The sequence below is a fragment of the Blennius ocellaris genome (assembly GCF_963422515.1).
Source record: "Blennius ocellaris genome assembly, chromosome: 11".
NCBI lineage: Eukaryota > Metazoa > Chordata > Actinopteri > Blenniiformes > Blenniidae > Blennius > Blennius ocellaris.
The window spans coordinates 29,936,695-29,956,415 of record NC_137660.1 but is presented as its reverse complement, the minus strand read 5'-3'; the positions used below and the strand labels follow the sequence as shown (position 1 = coordinate 29,956,415).

The 19,721-nt window shown below is 55.8% G+C and overlaps 1 protein-coding gene across 6 annotated transcripts; it reads right to left on the bottom strand.

The window, feature by feature from the left end:
- Positions 1–393: 393 nt before the first annotated feature.
- On the bottom strand, positions 394–19,711 carry enc2 (ectodermal-neural cortex 2). Of its 6 annotated transcripts, none has more exons than XM_080504249.1 (13): positions 19,441–19,711; positions 18,572–18,676; positions 18,396–18,502; positions 18,181–18,286; positions 8,012–8,257; positions 7,621–7,710; positions 6,455–6,618; positions 6,214–6,361; positions 4,947–5,143; positions 4,754–4,859; positions 3,196–3,339; positions 2,695–3,102; positions 394–1,937 (listed from the first exon to the last, which is right to left on the bottom strand). In XM_080504249.1, exons 2-12 carry the CDS (start codon positions 18,575–18,577, stop codon positions 2,716–2,718), a joined length of 1,701 nt encoding a protein of 566 aa, XP_080360375.1. In that variant the 5' UTR covers positions 18,578–18,676; positions 19,441–19,711; the 3' UTR covers positions 394–1,937; positions 2,695–2,715. The 6 variants fall into 6 exon arrangements, with proteins under 6 accessions (XP_080360375.1, XP_080360376.1, XP_080360374.1 ...); XM_080504250.1 differs by having other exon boundaries at positions 18,572–18,631; XM_080504248.1 differs by having other exon boundaries at positions 2,675–3,102; positions 18,396–18,676.
- Positions 19,712–19,721: the final 10 nt, after the last annotated feature.

The following is a 19,721-nucleotide window of genomic DNA, read 5'->3' as shown; positions in this document are numbered from 1 at the left end:
AAAACCATCACTTTCAGTAAACACAATAAAAACAAGTCACTTTCATTAAACACAATAAAAAGAGCTTTGATCTGAAGGTGAGAAACGACTGAAGGAAGTCGAATCGACGTTGAAGGATGAATATTTGATGAATATTTGATGAATATTTGATGAATATTTGAATATCTGACGACTCGACGTTCTGAGTTTTCCTGCAGGTCCGAGAAGAAACGAGCTGCTGAACGACGTTCAGGACAAATGAAGCTTCAAACGAGCTCAAGTTCTCAAACATCACTTTATTGTCACCAGTGAAAATGTACACAACTTGTTTCTCTCCACTTCCTCCCAATCATTACAAAATAAGAGGGCGGCTCCTCCCCCTCCCCCTCCTCCCCCTCCCCCTCCTCCTCCGTCACAAACTGACAACATGCAGAGAAAAGATGGAGGCTGCGACGCTGCAACCGTATAAAAGATGCATAGATGCAGCGGTGGAGGAACGAGACGTATTGCTAAAACACAATAACGTGCTACAGGAAGTGACTCGCGCCGCTCCAGCAGGTGGGCGGAGCTCTCGGGGGCCCCGCCCCCAGCAGGTGGGCGGAGCTCTCACGGTGCCACGTCGCTGGTTTGGTCTCATTAATCAACGCTTTGTCGCCATTTTGCCATCGAAGTTAAAACTCGTCACTTTAAGGCCTCGTTTCCACGGCGACGTGGAAACGCGTCGTCTTGTTTCGCGTTTTTAGGCGAAAAGGCGTCGATTCTTCGTAAAAAACGTCTTGATTCACGAGCAAAACGTCTCCGGTGGGAAGAAACGTTTTGCCTTCACAGAGAAAAATGTGAAAACGACGCCTGATGAAAGGACGACGGCCTTTCAAGTGGAAAGACGTCGTTTTGGCGTCACGTGAACCGACGGGAACGCTGGAAACCATGAAGTTCACATGTTGGCCACTGGGCGGAGCCGTTGGTCGTTGAACACACACACACACACACAGTGCAGCGTAGCGTCGTCGTGCTCTCCCCCCGGAGGCGAGGTTGTAGGTGTGAATCCCCGACAGGTGTCCAGGTGGGAACAGGAAGTTGCGTGTTTGAGTTCCGGTGTAAAACGGTGCAGCTCAGCGGTTTAAGGCTCCGACAGGAAACGACGAACCTTTAAAACCTCGGCAGCGTTTGTGCTTTTTAGCGGGTGAATCGGTTGAAACCCTCGGTTTGGCTCTGATGCTAATGCTAACATGCTAGTGAGCGGCGGCCAAGAAAACGTCTGAACCAATCAGAAGCAGCAGCTGCTTTTATCAGCTCGTCTTCGTAGTGAACAAATGGTGAAACTGAAGAAAACGACCCCCCAGCAGTTCCTGGACCCTCCACTAGGGGCCGCCACCGGTTTGGAAGCTTCGTCGATTTGAAAAAAAAACTAGAAAAATGATTGCTCATATTTTTGATCCACGACTCAATTGTCTTTTAACCATTTATGTACATTTATACTGTTTTATTTTGTAGTTGCATCGCAGCAGATTCTCTTCTTAACACTGTAGAAACTTGAGTAAAAAGTGCTTTGATGTTTTAATACCGTCTGAAGTGACTCACTTTGATGTTTTAATACCGTCTGAAGTGACTCACTTTGTGCTTTTAAACCAGGAATTCTTTTTCTCTTTAGTAGAAAAGTGCATCAGTTGAGAACATTTTCAGGTTTTTTTTTTAGAATTTCCCACCTGAAACACGAGTCGTCGGTCTTTGCAGGTGTTTGTCGGGGTCGTGACCCCGGAGCTGAACTGAGCGTGTCCATCTGAACGCCGTCGCCGCGGAGCTGCAGAGGAAACGGTCGGTTTCCCTCCATGGAAATACTTTGTTAACTGGAATGGTTCAGTCTGGTGGCGGTCCTGTGCTTTCCTTCTCTCCGCCCCCGGCCTCGCCTTGCCTCGCCTTGCCTTGCTTCGCCTCGCCACGCCTCCACGCCGTCGCTTCTAAAACCCACAGACACACAGCAGAGCCGTTACACTTCACACACCGACAGAGACGGCAGGTTTCTGCCGACTCGGCGCAAAGTCCAGATTTCTGCCGACTCGGCGCGAAGTCCAGATTTCTGTCGACTCGGCGCGAAGTCCAGATTTCTGCCGACTCGGCGCGAAGGCCAGATTTCTGCCGACTCGGCGCGAAGTCCAGATTTCTGCCGACTCGGCGCAAAGTCCAGATTTCTGCCGACTCGGCGGAACGGCCAGATTTCTGCCGACTCGGCGCAAAGTCCAGATTTCTGCCGACTCGGCGCGAAGTCCAGATTTCTGCCGACTCGGCGCGAAGTCCAGATTTCTGCCGACTCGGCGCGAAGGCCAGATTTCTGCCGACTCGGCGCGAAGTCCAGATTTCTGCCGACTCGGCGCAAAGTCCAGATTTCTGCCGACTCGGCGGAACGGCCAGATTTCTGCCGACTCGGCGTGAAGTCCAGATTTTTGCCGACTCGGCGTGAAGTCCAGATTTCTGCCGACTCGGCGCAAAGTCCAGATTTCTGCCGACTCGGCGGAACGGCCAGATTTCTGCCGACTCAGCGGAACGGCCAGATTTCTGCCGACTCAGCGGAATGGCCAGATTTCTGCCGACTCGGCGCGAAGTCCAGATTTCTGCCGACTCGGCGCGAAGGCCAGATTTCTGCCGACTCGGCGGAACGGCCAGATTTGTGTACCTGTGGTACCTGTGATCAATGTACCTGTCTGTACCTGGGCGTACCTGGGCGTGTGGTCAGCCCCACTAGGCCGGCAGGTGTTTCCAGGTGCTGACGAAGGCGGTAGGGATGAGGGAGTAGGGCACGGTGGTGATGGAGTTCCAGCTGTCCGACGTAGGGTCGTAGCAGTCCAGCGTCTTGCAGCGCTGCGTCCCGAAGTAGCCGCCCACCACGTAGAGCTTGTTCCCCGACGCCACGGCGTGGCAGCTCATCCGCTTGGACGTCATGTCGCCCACCCGGGTCCACTGGTTGCTTTCGCAGTCGAAGCGGTAGGCGGAGGCGGCGGTGAACTCCGTGTCTCCGCCCATGATGAAGATCTGGCTCCCGAGGACCGCCGCCGCCGTGTAGCGCCAGGGCTGCGGACACTCGGCCGCGATGTTCCAGCGGTTCCCCACCGGGTCGTACCACTGCACCTGGACACCACACACACCCTCCGTCAGTGGAACCTCGCCTCTGAGGTGGCCGGGGAGGGGGGGGGGGGGGGGTTGGGGAGGCGGGAGCCTCACCTTGGAGGCCTTGTCCCGGTGGATGGTCGTCCCTCCGAACACGAAGAGCTTCAGCTTGGCGCTGACCACGGCGGCGTTGCTCACGCCGTCCCTCAGGGGCGCCATCATGGTCCACTTGTTGCTGACGGGGTCGTAGCGCTCCACCTGGGGAACCAAACTCACTGTAACACCGTCTGCAGCCTCCAGGGTTCTCCGGAGAACCACCAGACCTTCACACTCCCGCCTCGTCCACTCAACCAGCAGGAACCTCAGCGGCAAGCTAGCGGCTCCTGCTAGCCGCTAGCCACGCGAGCTAGTGGCTCCTGCTAGCCGCTAGCCACGCGAGCTAGTGGCTCCCGCTTCCAGGCTCAATCTTTCATCAAGGCTCATAAAACGCCGACTAGAACTTCAAAACACTGTAAAAACTTGATATTTAAGAGGAAACAAGCCGATATAAACACAACAGATCGAGATCTGCACAACTCGTGATGTCACACATAGGCTCCGCCCACAAAGGAGAAGGATTCCCCGACTTTGTTGGCTGGAGATTCAAAATTCAAATAACTTTGTTACGCGACAACAGTGGCAGAGTCGGAGGAACCTTACAAGTAGAACCCCCAACTATTGTCTTTTGCAAAGTAGTGTTTTACGTTTCACCAGGACTTTCAGGGTGATCGTTAGCATCGTTAGCGTCATAGAGTTTGGTTTCCAGTACGTGAAACTTTTATCCCACAGGAAATAGAGAAACGATGCTTTTGCACCGGAAACACTGTGGAAACGAGGCCAAAGAGCCGTCGGGCATTCAGAGACAGGAGACGAGGACGCAGAAGACGAGACAGAAGAGCCGTCGGACATTCAGAGACAGGAGACGAGGACGCAGAAGACGAGACAGAAGAGCCGTCGGACATTCAGAGACAGGAGACGAGGACGCAGAAGACGAGACAGAAGAGCCGTCGGACATTCAGAGACAGGAGACGAGGACGCAGAAGACGAGACGGACGCAGAAGACGAGACGGACGCAGAAGACGAGACAGAAGAGCCGTCGGGCATTCAGAGACAGGAGACGAGGACGCAGAAGACGAGACGGACGCAGAAGACGAGACAGAAGAGCCGTCGGACATTCAGAGACAGGAGACGAGGACGCAGAAGTCGAGACAGAAGAGCCGTCGGACATTCAGAGACAGGAGACGAGGACGCAGAAGACGGGATAAAAGAGCCGTCGGACATTCAGAGACAGGAGACGAGGACGCAGAAGACGAGACGGACGCAGAAGACGAGACAGAAGAGCCGTCGGACATTCAGAGACAGGAGACGAGGACGCAGAAGTCGAGACAGAAGAGCCGTCGGACATTCAGAGACAGGAGACGAGGACGCAGAAGACGGGATAAAAGAGCCGTCGGACATTCAGAGACAGAAGACGAGACAGAAGAGCCGTCGGACATTCAGAGACAGAAGACGAGGACACAGAAGACGGGATAAAAGAGCCGTCGGACATTCAGAGACAGAAGACGAGGACACAGAAGTCGAGACAGAAGAGCCGTCGGACATTCAGAGACAGGAGACGAGGACGCTTCAGGACCTGTTTGAGGGAGACGGACGGGGACGCGGGGAAGACGCCGGCGATGGCGGTGTGTCCCCCCACCGCGTACAGACTGTTCTCCAGCTCGGCCGAGCCGTGGCCGAACCTGCGGACAGGAAACGGACAATGTGGGCGAGGAGGTGACGGGTGGAGGGGGAGGGGGGAGGGTGGAGGTGACGGGTGGAGGTCTGACCTGGCGATCAGCATGGGGGCCCCTTTGGACCAGTCCTCGTGGACGGTGTCGTAGACCCACACGTCTTTGGACACGCCGTTCTCCGAGCCGCGGCCCCCCGTCACGTAGACCCTGCAGCCGATGGCGCAGGCGCTGAACTCCTTCCTGGGACTCGGCAGGTCCGTCTTGGGGATGATCTCCTTGGCACTGTGGTCCACCTGGAACCACAACCAGGACCGGAACCAGGACTTCAGGGGGACCCGGGGGACTCCACGCCGCCGTGTGGCGAAGCGGAGCGGTTTCACTCCGTTACAGTGAAAACAGTTTAGATCCACGGTTCAGAATTAATCCCACAGACATCGTGTTTCAGTTGAGAACCACAATGACTACTTCTTGTTTTAATTTCAAAATAAGTTGAGGCGACGTTCATACATAAAGCTAAAGTTATATAATATACGTAAATATATGTCAACATTTTCTATTCCATGTTTGATGTTATTAAGGAAAGATTGTTAATTTTTGTGTTTAACTTTATGTCTGTATAAATTATACTTTTATTTTGAAAGTGTTTAAAAGCAGAAGCTCAGTTCTAGAGAGTTCATTTCTTCAGTTTCAATAAGTTCCTGAACTTATTCAGACGACAAGAAAAAGACTTTCTGACAAACGTCTAATGACGTATTGTTTTTTCATACGTTTGTATATTTATGTCATTTGTACGTACGACGTGGAATTTCAACGCCGATACTTTTCACGTTGTGCTGGTTTGTCGTTGCCACGGCGACCTGGGAGTCATGATCAGAAACGCCGTGGAGGAAACTCTTCCTGCTGGTTGTTACTTAAAACATGTGACTCCCTAGAACGTTTTAATCATTTTCTAACTTTAGAATGTTGCTTATACATATTAATACATGTGATACGAGTTTATATGCACATATATAAGTGTTCATAAGTACATAGAGGTAGAAAGAATGGATGAAATATTACAGCCTCCATGCTTGAAAGAGAATTATTCCTTATATAATGATCATTATTACATCAAACGTTAAAACACTTCCTCCTCGTCCGCAGAGATAAAATCATTAGACGTGTTAAACCTCGAACATCTTATAGGAAATAAAAGGGGAGCAGAAATTAAGCTTCAGTCTGAACATCAAAGCCTCAGCTGGAGGATGAAAGCTTCTGCAGGTAGGACCTCCTCCGGCCTCGTCTCACCTGGTAGATCCGGTCTCACCTGGTAGATCCGGTCTCACCTGGTAGATTCCGTCTCACCTGGTAGCTCTGGTCTCACCTGGTAGATCTTGTCACACATGAAGGTCTGCCCCCCCAGGATGAGCAGGGTGTGTCCCGCCTTGCGTGGCCGAGCACAGGGGCTGGTGACCACGCCGTCGTTCTGCAGGATCTTCTTCTTGCACTGCAGAGCCTCTTCTACGATCGCCCTGCAGGGGGCGCAACGTAGGGCGAGTCAACCTCTTTAGTCATGACCCAACAGGCCGAAGCGAGGCCGTGGGTGGGTGTTCCAGGCGCCCCACCTGCTCCTCTGGTCGGACATCACCAGCTCCTCGCAGGCCACGGCCTCCAGCAGGCACTCTGAGGGCAGCAGGGCCAACCTGACGCCCCCCAGCAGCTCCGGCAGGTGCAGCCGCCGCCCCTCCAGGTCGTGTCGCACCCAACGCATCACCGAGTCGAACACCACCTGCCGGGCGACACGCAAGACGTCAGACCGCCCGGCGGGCAAGAGCCGAGTGAACCAAGGGCGACTCGCGGAGGACGACTGGCGAGGGACGACTGGCGAAGGACGACTGGCGAAGGACGACTGGCGAAGGACGACTGGCGAAGGACGACTCGCGAAGGACGACTCGCGAAGGACGACTCGCGAAGGACGACTCGGGAAGGGCGACTCGCGAAGGACGACTCGGGAAGGGCGACTCGCACAGGACGACTTGCGAAGGACGACTCGGGAAGGGCGACTCGTGAAGGACAACTCGGGAAGTGCGACTCGCCAAGGACGACTCACGAAGGACGACTCGCACAGGACGACTCGCACAGGACGACTCGGGAAGGACGACTCGGGAAGGACGACTCGGGAAGGGCGACTCGGGAAGGGCGACTCGCGAAGGACGACTCGCGAAGGACGTCTCGGGAAGGGCGACTCGCAAAGGACGACTTGTTCTTCACGACTCGGGAAGGGCGACTCGGGAAGGGCGACTCGGGAAGGGCGACTCGGGAAGGGCGACTCGGGAAGGACGACTCGGGAAGGACGACTCGGGAAGGGCGACTCGCGAAGGACGACTCGGGAAGGGCGACTCGCGAAGGACGACTCGCGAAGGACGTCTCGGGAAGGGCGACTCGCAAAGGACGACTTGTTCTTCACGACTCGGGAAGGGCGACTCGCGAAGGACGACTCGTGAAGGGCGACTCGCAAAGGACGACTTGTTCTTCACGACTCGGGAAGGGCGATTCGCGAAGGACGACTCGTGAAGGGTGACTCGCAAAGGACAACTGGCGAAGGACGGCTCGTTCTTCATGACTGAAGGACGGCTCGTTCTTCATGACTGAAGGGCGACTCGGGAAGAACATGTTGCTGGAACTCGTCAGTGTGTCGATGAATGAAGCCACAGAAACTCTGAACTGAACTGCTTCCTTCATTTTCTGACCAATAAAGAGAAAGAAAGAGAGGAAGAAAGAGAGGAAGAACCTGCTCGTCTTCGATCTCCAGCTCGTCGCTCAGAATCAGTTCCAGGAGTTTGTCTTTGGACAAACTGAAGAAGTCCTCAGATTCTCCAACCTGAGACAGACAGACAGACAGACAGACAGACAGACAGACACACTTAAAATTGTATCTGGCAGTGTAAAAACCAGAACAAGCTAAGGTTTTAGTTTCCGACGTTGTTCCTGCAGGGTTGCGCCGCCGTGTCTTCCTCCTCATGAGAATCTTTCACGTTTGATCTTTTCAGCTTAAAAGTCTGCAGGAAGTTGCGCAGTGACGGAGGTTCTTAGTGGACCTGCGGTGACACCTAGTGGCCGGAGGTGGAGTGGACCGGACAGTGAAGGGCTGCCTTACACCGAGGAGTGCGGGGCCGCCTTACCGTCTGGTAGTGCAGCAGGCACATCCTCCAGGCCAGCTGGTACAGCTGCTGGCACTGGTGGGCGTCGGACAGCAGCATCATGCCCAGGCAGTTGGACGAGTGCAGGTTCTTCTCCAGGAACTGCGCCGCCGCGTCGCGCAGCTCGTGGAACTGCAGCATGTCGCCGGCTTCCAACAGCGACTCGGCGTTTTCCTCGCTGATCACGACTCGGGAGGAATAGGCGAAGTCCAGCAGGAGCTCCAGGACCTGGCGGAGGACAGGACGGAGGACAAGATGGAGGGTCACAGATGGAGGACAGATGGAGGGTCACAGACGGAGGACAAGACGAAGGACAGACGGAGGACAGATGGAGGGTCACAGATGGAGGACAAGACGAAGGACAGACGGAGGGTCACAGATGGAGGACAAGACGGAAGACAAGATGGAGGACAGACGGAGGGTCACAGACGGAGGACAAGACGGAGGTCACAGACGGAGGACAGGACGGAGGGTCACAGACGGAGGACAAGACAGAGGGTCACAGACGGAGGACAGGACGGAGGGTCACAGACGGAGGACAGGACGGAGGTCACAGACGGAGGACAAGACAGAGGGTCACAGACGGAGGACAGTCGGAGGACATGACGGAAGACAGTCGGAGGACATGACGGAAGACAAGACAGAGGGTCATGGATGGAGGACAAGACGGAGGGCAAGACGGAAGACAAGACAGAGGGTCATGGACGGAGGACAAGACGGAAGACAGACGGAAGACAAGACGGAGGACAGACGGAGGGTCACAGACGTCCTCCGGCCAAACACAGTGACGGAATGCTCTTATTGTGTAGGAACGACAAGAGGAGGCGTGTTTCTACAGAGAGATTGTGACACGGCGTGAATCGGCTCGCCACAATAAGAGCAGAACAAACATTGTGCAAGTTACCAAAACGTCACGGTGAAGCCAACCACCCTGTTTCTGACCAGAACCACATGAAGAAGTGTGATTTATTAAAAGTTCACTTCCTCCCCGCCAAAGTAAAACAAACGCTTTGGATTCTGCTGCAAGTTTTAAATCAGTTGTTTTTCTACCTTTTTCAGCCGAGACACACTTTTGTCTTTGTGAAACTCTGGAGTCGTCTGTCCTGCACTTACAAAATGTATTTCTCTCCACTGTCAAATTCACATTAAGACATTTTGACATAAATGTACGGACACTCCACAGGACACATGTCTCACTCCTGGTTGTCCACCAACGTCCAACAAACCAAACTAGAGGAAATAATGAACGATCTGAACCGAGGAACAAAAACACAACAACCCCGACAATAACCTCCGGCTACACACAACCTGAACTCCCATCATGCACTGCAGCGACCAACTCCCCGATCGCTACAATACTCTTCACCACTAGAGGGCAGCACAGAACTTTGCCGGTGAAATGTAAAGTGACAGACGTCAGTGTGGTTCATCTCCACCTCCTGCTACCATCTTGTATCAAAGTACTGTGTCAGTGACAGTGATGGAGAAGTTTTTGAAAACCAGGATCTCAGCTCTTCATCCATCAGGTCCAGGTTTCACAGTTCTAAATTTGATGAAAAAGTTCATAATGAGTCTACAACCTTCCTAAACTACAGATACTTGTCTCTGCAACCTGATGTCCTGATGTCTCCATCAAATCTGGATCTTTACGACACTTTCACACATGATTGACTGACGCCAGCTGTCCAGCCATCACGTCCCACCAGGCTCTGCTGTGTCTCCACTCTGCTGTGTCCCCGCTCTGCTGCGTCCCCGCTCTGCTGCGTCCCCGCTCTGCTGCGTCCTCGCTCTGTGTATCCCCGCTCTGCTGCGTCCCCGCTCTGCTGCGTCCTCGCTCTGTGTATCCCCGCTCTGCTGTGTCCCCGCTCTGCTGCGTCCCCGCTCTGCTGCGTCCTCGCTCTGTGTATCCCCGCTCTGCTGCGTCCCCGCTCTGCTGTGTCCCCGCTCTGCTGCGTCCCCGCTCTGCTGCGTCCTCGCTCTGTGTATCCCCGCTCTGCTGCGTCCCCGCTCTGCTGCGTCCCCGCTCTGCTGCGTCCTCACTCTTCTGTGTCCCCGCTCTGCTGTGTCCCCGCTCTGCTGCGTCCTCACTCTGTGTCCCTGCTGTCTCTACTCTGCTGTCCTCACTCTGCTGCGTCTTCACTCTGCTGTGTCCCTGCTGTCTCCGCTCTGCTGTGTCCTCACTCTGTGTCCCCGCTCTGCTGTGTCCCCGCTCTGCTGCGTCCTCACTCTGCTGCGTCCTCACTCTGCTGTGTCCTTGCTGTCTCGCTCTGCTGCGTCCTCACTCTGCTGGGTCCCCGCTCTGTGTGTCCCTGCTCTACTGCGTCCCTGCTGTCTTCACTCTGCTGCGTCCTCACTCTGCTGTGTCCCCGCTCTACTGCGTCCCTGCTGTCTCCGCTCTGCTGCGTCCTCACTCTGCTGTGTCCCACTGAAGTTCCCTCTGGTCTGTCAGACTGATTCTGCCTCGTCAGCAATCTGAGGACCGTCAGGGGACACCGAGTGCCTCAATCAGAGACTGCAGGACATGAATGAGGATCGAACACATCAGGACCACCTCAGAGACGTCCCAGGACACACTGGAGGACTTCACGGCTGGTTAGGAGATGAAACAAGGACAGCAGGACTCTGAACTCCAAGACAAGGACCAACGGCTGAGACACCAGGAGGTTCAGGCCTGGGAAAAGATATATGTATATATCTATATATCTATATATCTATATATATATATATATATATATATATGAATGCTTCAACTGTATGAAGCAGAAAAAGACGCGGACGGAACCCGAGTGATGCCTCGTCAGATTAGGTTTTTCCAAAAGTCCTAATTGCCTTTTAATTAAACACAGTCAGGTGAAAGAAAGAGAAACGCTGCGTAAGGCCCCGTTTACACAACAGTGTTTTCAGTACAACGATATTATTATTTTATTGTTTAAGAGAAGTTTTCCCACATTTTGAAAATGACATCCGTTTACATGGAAACATCAGAAATGCTGAAAACAATGTAGCTTTGTGTGTCTGCAGTCGCCCTTGTACCGGTTACCGTGGCAACACCAGAACATGAAGGCTCACTGTGAACATCAAAGCCTGGGATCATGTTATGCTGTGTTGTGAACATCAAAGCCTTGGATCATGTTATGCCGTGTTGTGAACATCAAAGCCTTAGATCATGTTATGATGTCATGTGAACATGAAAGCCTGGGATTATGTTATGATGTCATGTGAACATGAAAGCCTGGGATTATGTTATGATGTCATATGAACATGAAAGCCTGGGATTATGTTATGATGTCATGTGAACATGAAAGCTTTGATGTCAGCAGGTAGAAGCCCACGAGGTTCCAGAGGTGTTCAGTTCATCTCAGAGACAGATCGATACAACATTGCAGTGAAGACCAGCTTTACGAGTTTTACGAGTTAAAAGTCAAAAGATGTCGCAGTATTTTACTTCAGGAATGGAAAGCGCACAGCAGACGACTGCGGGACGCAGTTGTGATGCAATCAAACAATTGAAAAACGAGCTGAGCTTTTACAGAAAGTTGAGCAACGACCAGATGGAGGATTACATGGAGCTCTGGCGTCAATTAAGGAGCGTGGAGGAAGACCGAGAACAACTGGCCCGAGCTCTGGAGGGGTCCAAGGCTGAACTGGAGGAGTTCAAGGCTGAACTGGAGAGGACGATGCAAACCAAGCTGAAGGAAGCAGTTGAGGAGAAATCCACCCTGCAGTCTGAGTACGAGGAGGAAGTCAGTCAACTTTCTGCAGTCGTCTCCAGTCTGAAAGACGAGAATGACAAGCTGCTGAGAGAGAAGGATGAGGAGGTTCAGGCCTTGGAACAGAGTTTCCAGTCACAAAGTGAAGAAATTGAGACGAGGTTACAGGAGAGAGCCGAACACTTCGCTCAGACGCTGCAGGACATGAATGATGGTCTCACAAACACCATAACCAACTTAGAGAGGTCCCAGGATATACTAGAGAAGTCCATGGCTGCTTTGGAGATGAAACAAGTACAGCGGCCCCTTGAAGTCCAACACAAGGACCAACATCTGAGAGACCAGGAGCTGAAGGTTCAGGCCTTGGAAAAGAGTCTCCAGTCTGAAAGACGAGAATGAGAAGCTGCTGAAAGAGAAGGATGAGGAGGTTCAGGCCTTGGAACAGAGTTTCCAGTCACAAAGTGAAGAAACTGAGACGAGGTTACAGGAGAGAGCTGAACAAATGGCTCAGCTGCTGCAGGCCTATCGTAATCAGGTACAAAAGTACCAAGAGCACATGGGCGACTGTGAGGAGAAAACTCATGACCTTCAGTTAGAAGTGGACGTCCTCAAAAGTGCCTTGGACAGAAAGGAGACGGAGTGTGACGATCAAACAAAGGAACTGAAGGAAATGGTTGACGACGTCACGGCCCTCAGGACCAGCCTGGAGATGTTCCTGGATCAGCTGGATGAGTCCAAGGCTGAACTGCAGGAGTCCATAGCTGAGGAGGAGAGGTCCAAGGCTGAACTGTAGAGGACGATGCAAACCAAGCTGAAGGAAGCATCCATCCATCCATCTTCTACCGCTCTGGGCCGGGTCGCGGAGGCAGCAGTCTGAGCAGAGTTGCCCAGACTTCACTCGCCCCAGATACTTCCTCCAGCTCCTCCGGTGGGACCCCAAGGTGTTCCCAGGCCATAGAGAGACATAGTCCCTCCAGTGTGTCCTGGGTCTGCCCCGAGGCCTCCTACCGGAGGGACATGCCCGGAACACCTCCCTGGGGAGGCGTCCGGGGGGCATCCGAAATAGATGCCCGAGCCTCCTCAGCTGGCTCCTCACGATGTGGAGGAGCAGCGGCTCTACTCCGAGCTCCTCCCTGGTGACTGAGCTCCTCACCCTATCTCTAAGGGTACGCCCAGCCACCCTATGGAGGAAGCTCATTTCAGCCGCTTGTATCCGGGATCTCGTTCTTTCGGTCATGACCCATAGTTCATGACCCTATGGGTCGAAGATCGACCAGTAAATCCAGAGCTTGGTCTTTTGGCTCAGCTCCTTCTTCACCACGACGGACCGATACAACGTCCGCATAATTGCAGACGCTGCACCGATCCGCCTGTCGATCTCACGCTCCATCTTTCCCCCACTGAACAAGACCCCGAGATACTGGAACTCCTCCACTTGGGACAAGGGCACTCCACCGACCTGGAGGGGGCAAGACACCTTTTTCCGGTGGAGAACCATGGCCTCGGATTTAGAGGTGCTGATCCTCATCCCAGCTGCTTCACACTCTGTGAACCGTGTCAGTGCACGCTGGAGATCCAGGCTTGATGGGGCCAACAGAACCACATCATCCGCAAATAGCAGAGATGAGATCCTGTGGTCCCCAAACTGGACCCCCTCCGGCCCCCGGCTGTGCCTAGAAATTCTGTCCATATATATGATGAACAGAACCGGTGATAAAGGACACCCCTGCTGGAGGCCAACGTGCACAGGGAACAGGTCCGACTTACTGCCGGCAATGCGAACCAGACTCCTGCTCCGGGCATACAAGGACTGAACAGCCCTCAACAAGGGACCCCGGACTCCGTACTCCCGGAGCACCCCCCACAGGACATCTCGGGGGACGCGGTCGAACGCCTTCTCCAGATCCACAAAACACATGTGGACTGGTTGGGCGAACTCCCACGAACCCTCAAGCACCTGGTGGAGGGTATAGAGCTGGTCCAGTGTTCCACCATCAGGAGAACCTGGTGGAGGGTATAGAGCTGGTCTAGTGTTCCACCATCAGGAGAACCTGGTGGAGGGTATAGAGCTGGTCCAGTGTTCCACCACCAGGAGAACCTGGTGGAGGGTATAGAGCTGGTCCAGTGTTCCACCACCAGGAGAACCTGGTGGAGGGTATAGAGCTGGTCCAGTGTTCCACCATCAGGAGAACCTGGTGGAGGGTCTAGAGCTGGTCCAGTGTTCCACCATCAGGAGAACCTGGTGGAGGGTATAGAGCTGGTCCAGTGTTCCACGACCAGGACGAAAACCGCATTGTTCCTCTTGAATCCGAGGTTTGACTAACGGCCGGACCCTCCTCTCCAGTACCCTGGAATAGACTTTCCCGGGGAGGCTGAGGAGTGTGATCCCTCTGTAGTTGGAACACACCCTCCGATCCCCCTACTTGAAGAGAGGGACCACCACCCCGGTCTGCCAGTCCAGAGGTACTGTCCCCGCCCGCCACGCGATGTTGCAGAGACGAGTCAGCCACGACAGTCCCTGCACATCCAGAGACTTAAGGAACTCTGGGCGAATCTCATCCACTCCCGGTGCCTTGCCACCGAGGAGCTTCACAACAACCTCGGTGACTTCAGCTTGGGAAATGGACAAGTCCACCTCTGAGAACCCAGTCTCTGCTTCCTCAATGGAAGACGTGGTGGTGGGATTGAGGAGGTCCTCGAAGTATTCCTTCCACCGCCCAACAATGTCCCCAGTTGAGGTCAACAGCTCCCCACTTCCACTGTAAACAGTGTTGGTGGAGAACTGCTTCCCCCTCCTGAGGCGCCGGACGGTTTGCCAGAATTTCCTCGAGGCCGACCGAAAGTCCTCCTCCATGGCCTCTCCGAACTCCTCCCAGACTAGAGTTTTTGCCTCCACCACAGCCCGGGCTGCGGCTCACTTGGCCTGCCGGTACCTGTCGATTGCCTCGGGAGTCCTATGAGCTAACAAAGCCCGGTAGGACTCCTTCTTCAGCTTGACGGCATCCCTTACTTCTGGTTTCCACCACCTGGTTCGGGGATTGCCGCCACGACAGGCGCCAGAGACCCTGCGGCCACAGCTCCGAGCAGCAGCTTCGACAATGGAAGTGGAGAACATGGTCCACTTGGACTCAATGTCTCCAACCTCCCTCGGGATCTGTGAGAAGCTCTCCCGGAGGTGGGAGTTGAAGGCTGCACGGACGGAGGGCTCGGCCAGATGTTCCCAGCAGACCCTCATAACACGTTTGGGCCTGCCGAGTCTATCCGGCCTCCTCCCAATCCAGCGCATCCAACTCACCACCAGGTGGTGATCAGTTGACAGCTCTGCCCCTCTCTTTACCCGAGTGTCCAAGAGACACGGCTGGAGATCAGATGACACGACCACAAAGTCTATCATTGACCTCCGGCCTAGGGTGTCCTGGTGCCACGTGCACTTATGGACACCCCTGTGCTCGAACATTGTGTTCGTTATGGACAAACTGTGACTGGCACAGAAGTCCAATAACAGAACCTCGCGAAGAGCGACTCGCGAAGAGCGACTCGTGAAGGATGACTCGTGAAGGGCGACTCGTGAAGGATGACTCGTGAAGGGCGACTCGTGAAGGGCGACTTGTTCTTCACGACTCGGAAAGGACGACTTGGGAAGGACGACTCGTGAAGGGCGACTCGTGAAGAGCGACTCGTGAAGGATGACTCGTGAAGGGCGACTTGTTCTTCACGACTCGGAAAGGACGACTTGGGAAGGACGACTCGCGAAGGGCGACTCACGAAGGACGACTCGCGAAGGGCACCTCGCGAAGAGCGACTCGCGAAGGGCACCTCGCGAAGGGCACCTCGCGAAGGGCACCTCGCGAAGGACGACTCACGAAGGACGACTCGCGAAGGGCACCTCGCGAAGAGCGACTCGCGAAGGGCGACTCGCGAAGGACGACTCGCGAAGGACGACTCGCGAAGGACGACTCGCGAAGGGCACCTCGCGAAGAGCGACTCGCGAAGGGCACCTCGCGAAGAGCGACTCGCGAAGAGCGACTCGCGAAGAGCGACTCGTGAAGGATGACTCGTGAAGGATGACTCGTGAAGGATGACTCGTGAAGGATGACTCGTGAAGGGCGACTTGTTCTTCACGACTCGGAAAGGACGACTTGGGAAGGACGACTCGTGAAGGGCGACTCGCGAAGGACGACTCACGAAGGACGACTCGCGAAGGGCACCTCGCGAAGGGCACCTCGCGAAGAGCGACTCGCGAAGAGCGACTCGTGAAGGATGACTCGTGAAGGGCGACTCGTTCTTCACGACTCGGAAAGGACGACTTGGGAAGGACGACTCGTGAAGGGCGACTCGTGAAGAGCGACTCGTGAAGGATGACTCGTGAAGGGCGACTTGCTCTTCACGACTCGGAAAGGACGACTTGGGAAGGACGACTCGCGAAGGGCGACTCGCGAAGGATGACTCGTGAAGGGCGACTTGTTCTTCACGACTCGGAAAGGACGACTTGGGAAGGACGACTGAAGGATGACTCGTGAAGGGCGACTCGTGAAGGGCGACTTGTTCTTCACGACTCGGAAAGGACGACTTGGGAAGGACGACTCGTGAAGGGCGACTCGTGAAGAGCAACTCGTGAAGGATGACTCGTGAAGGGCGACTTGTTCTTCACGACTCGGAAAGGACGACTTGGGAAGGACGACTCGCGAAGGGCGACTCGCGAAGGACGACTCACGAAGGACGACTCGCGAAGGGCACCTCGCGAAGAGCGACTCGCGAAGGGCACCTCGCGAAGGGCACCTCGCGAAGGACGACTCACGAAGGACGACTCGCGAAGGGCACCTCGCGAAGAGCGACTCGCGAAGGGCGACTCGCGAAGGGCGACTCGCGAAGGACGACTCACGAAGGACGACTCGCGAAGGGCACCTCGCGAAGAGCGACTCGCGAAGAGCGACTCGCGAAGGACGACTCACGAAGGACGACTCGCGAAGGGCACCTCGCGAAGAGCGACTCGCGAAGAGCGACTCGCGAAGAGCGACTCGCGAAGAGCGACTCGCGAAGGATGACTCGTGAAGGGCGACTTGTTCTTCACGACTCGGAAAGGACGACTTGGGAAGGACGACTCGTGAAGGGCGACTCGCGAAGGACGACTCACGAAGGACGACTCGCGAAGGGCACCTCGCGAAGGGCACCTCGCGAAGAGCGACTCGCGAAGAGCGACTCGTGAAGGATGACTCGTGAAGGGCGACTCGTTCTTCACGACTCGGAAAGGACGACTTGGGAAGGACGACTCGTGAAGGGCGACTCGTGAAGAGCGACTCGTGAAGGATGACTCGTGAAGGGCGACTTGCTCTTCACGACTCGGAAAGGACGACTTGGGAAGGACGACTCGCGAAGGGCGACTCGCGAAGGATGACTCGTGAAGGGCGACTTGTTCTTCACGACTCGGAAAGGACGACTTGGGAAGGACGACTGAAGGATGACTCGTGAAGGGCGACTCGTGAAGGGCGACTTGCTCTTCACGACTCGGAAAGGACGACTTGGGAAGGACGACTCGCGAAGGGCGACTCGTGAAGAGCGACTCGTGAAGGATGACTCGTGAAGGGCGACTTGTTCTTCACGACTCGGAAAGGACGACTTGGGAAGGACGACTCGCGAAGGGCGACTCGCGAAGGACGACTCACGAAGGACGACTCGCGAAGGGCACCTCGCGAAGAGCGACTCGCGAAGGGCACCTCGCGAAGGGCACCTCGCGAAGGACGACTCACGAAGGACGACTCGCGAAGGGCACCTCGCGAAGAGCGACTCGCGAAGGGCGACTCGCGAAGGGCGACTCGCGAAGGACGACTCGCGAAGGGCACCTCGCGAAGAGCGACTCGCGAAGAGCGACTCGCGAAGAGCGACTCGCGAAGAGCGACTCGCGAAGAGCGACTCGCGAAGGATGACTCGTGAAGGGCGACTTGTTCTTCACGACTCGGAAAGGACGACTTGGGAAGGACGACTCGTGAAGGGCGACTCGCGAAGGACGACTCACGAAGGACGACTCGCGAAGGGCACCTCGCGAAGGGCACCTCGCGAAGAGCGACTCGCGAAGAGCGACTCGTGAAGGATGACTCGTGAAGGGCGACTCGTTCTTCACGACTCGGAAAGGACGACTCGTGAAGGGCGACTCGTGAAGAGCGACTCGTGAAGGATGACTCGTGAAGGGCGACTTGCTCTTCACGACTCGGAAAGGACGACTTGGGAAGGACGACTCGCGAAGGGCGACTCGCGAAGGATGACTCGTGAAGGGCGACTTGTTCTTCACGACTCGGAAAGGACGACTTGGGAAGGACGACTGAAGGGTGACTCGCGAAGGGCGACTCGCGAACGGCGACTCGCGAAGGGCGACTCGTGAAGGGGGACTCGTGAAGGGGGACTCGTCGCGAAGGAGATGAGAGGGACGGAGGAAGACGTCCCTACCTCGGGGTGGACGCTGTCCCTGAAGTTGATGTCTTTGTCCAGACTCTCTCTGAGGCCTCCGCTGAACATGGCCTCGAAGTACCGGCTGCACGCCGCCAGGACCGCCCTGACACACACACACACACACACACACACACACACACACACGTTACAGTTCTGTCTGGACTCCCTGGTCCAGGTCCGGGTCCGGGTCCAGGTCCGGGTCCAGGACTCACCTGTGGCAGGGGAAGGAGCGCTCGCCGGCCCACAGGGTGACGTCGGTGAACAGGCGCTGCTTCCTCATGGCGTTGAGGTGCGCCAGCACGCAGTCGGGGTGCGACGGCTGGTGGAACAGCAGCACGTTCATGGAGGCGGAGCTTGTGCGCGACTTCCTGTTCTCATGGACGCTCACCGACATGGCAGGGCGGCGCCGGGGGCAAGGTCATCGACCCCCCCCCGAGGTCGGCGGCGCCTGCAGACGTGGAGACGTGTCGGAGTGGGGGCGGGGCCACCGTTTCTATGGCAACAGCGCGACATCAATCGTGGCGTGAGCTACAGACATGGCGACTGTAGAGAGGGCGGAGGGGGCGGGGGTGCCCTGGCCCCAGGCCGTCATGTAGGGGGGGAGGCGCCCCCACCCCAGGCCGTCATGTAGGGGGCGGGGGTGCCCCCACCCCAGGCCGTCATGTAGGGGGGGAGGCGCCCCCACCCCAGGCCGTCATGTAGGGGGGGAGGCGCCCCCACCCCAGGCCGTCATGTAGGGGGGGAGGCGCCCCCACCCCAGGCCGTCATGTAGGGGGGGAGGTGCCCCCACCCCAGGCCGTCATGTAGGGGGGGAGGCGCCCCACTTCAGGCCCTCATGTGGGGGGCGCCCCCGCCCCAGGCCGTCATGTGGGGGGGGCGTGTATCCGCCCCAGGCCGTCATGTGCCCCCCCCCCCCCCCCCCCAGAGGGTTTACACCACTCTCACATAATCAATAATTAACAAACATCAATATTTCATAGTTTTCATGGAGGAAAACAAGTAAACAAGTCATCTGTTGCTTGTTCACGTCATCACAATGCGTCATGTGGGCAAGTAGAGGCGGGAATTGAACCTTCAACCTCCCGAGAGGGAGACAACAGAGATAAGTTAGCTAGTTAGTTCCCTCGTGTGTGTGTGTGTGTGTGTGTGTGTGTGTGTGTGTGTGTGTGTGTGTGTGTGTGTGGAAGCCAGGTTGACCTCAGTTCCTCCCAGCAGCTCCACCCGGGAAGCGCCGGGCGGAGGGCTGCCGGGTCTCACCTGGTGAGGAGCGGAGGAGCCGGGTGGAGGCAGGTGGAGGCAGGTGGAGGCGGGTGTAGCCAGGTGGAGGCAGGCGGAACCGGGTGGAGCCGCGTGTACCGGGTGGAGCCAGGTGAAGCCAGGTGTAGCCAGGTGGAGGGTGGAGGCAGGTGTAGCCGGGTGGAGGAGGGTGTAGCCGGGTGGAGACACGGAGAAAGACACACCGTGTAGCGCGAGGCTCCGGTCAGGAACCATAACAAAACGGCCTCTGGAAGCGTTTCCTCCACGTCACGTCGCCTCCT

Excerpts from the sequence above, each read along its gene's own strand:
- enc2 (XM_080504248.1), bottom strand. The coding sequence starts at position 18,577 with ATGTCGGTGAGCGTCCATGAGAACAGGAAGTCGCGCACAAGCTCCGCC. Across the intron at positions 8,258-18,180 it reads GGGACAGCGTCCACCCCGAG|GTCCTGGAGCTCCTGCTGGA; the intron begins GTAGGGACGTCT and ends GTCCTCCGCCAG. Across the intron at positions 6,619-7,620 it reads TGGAGATCGAAGACGAGCAG|GTGGTGTTCGACTCGGTGAT; the intron begins GTTCTTCCTCTC and ends GTCGCCCGGCAG.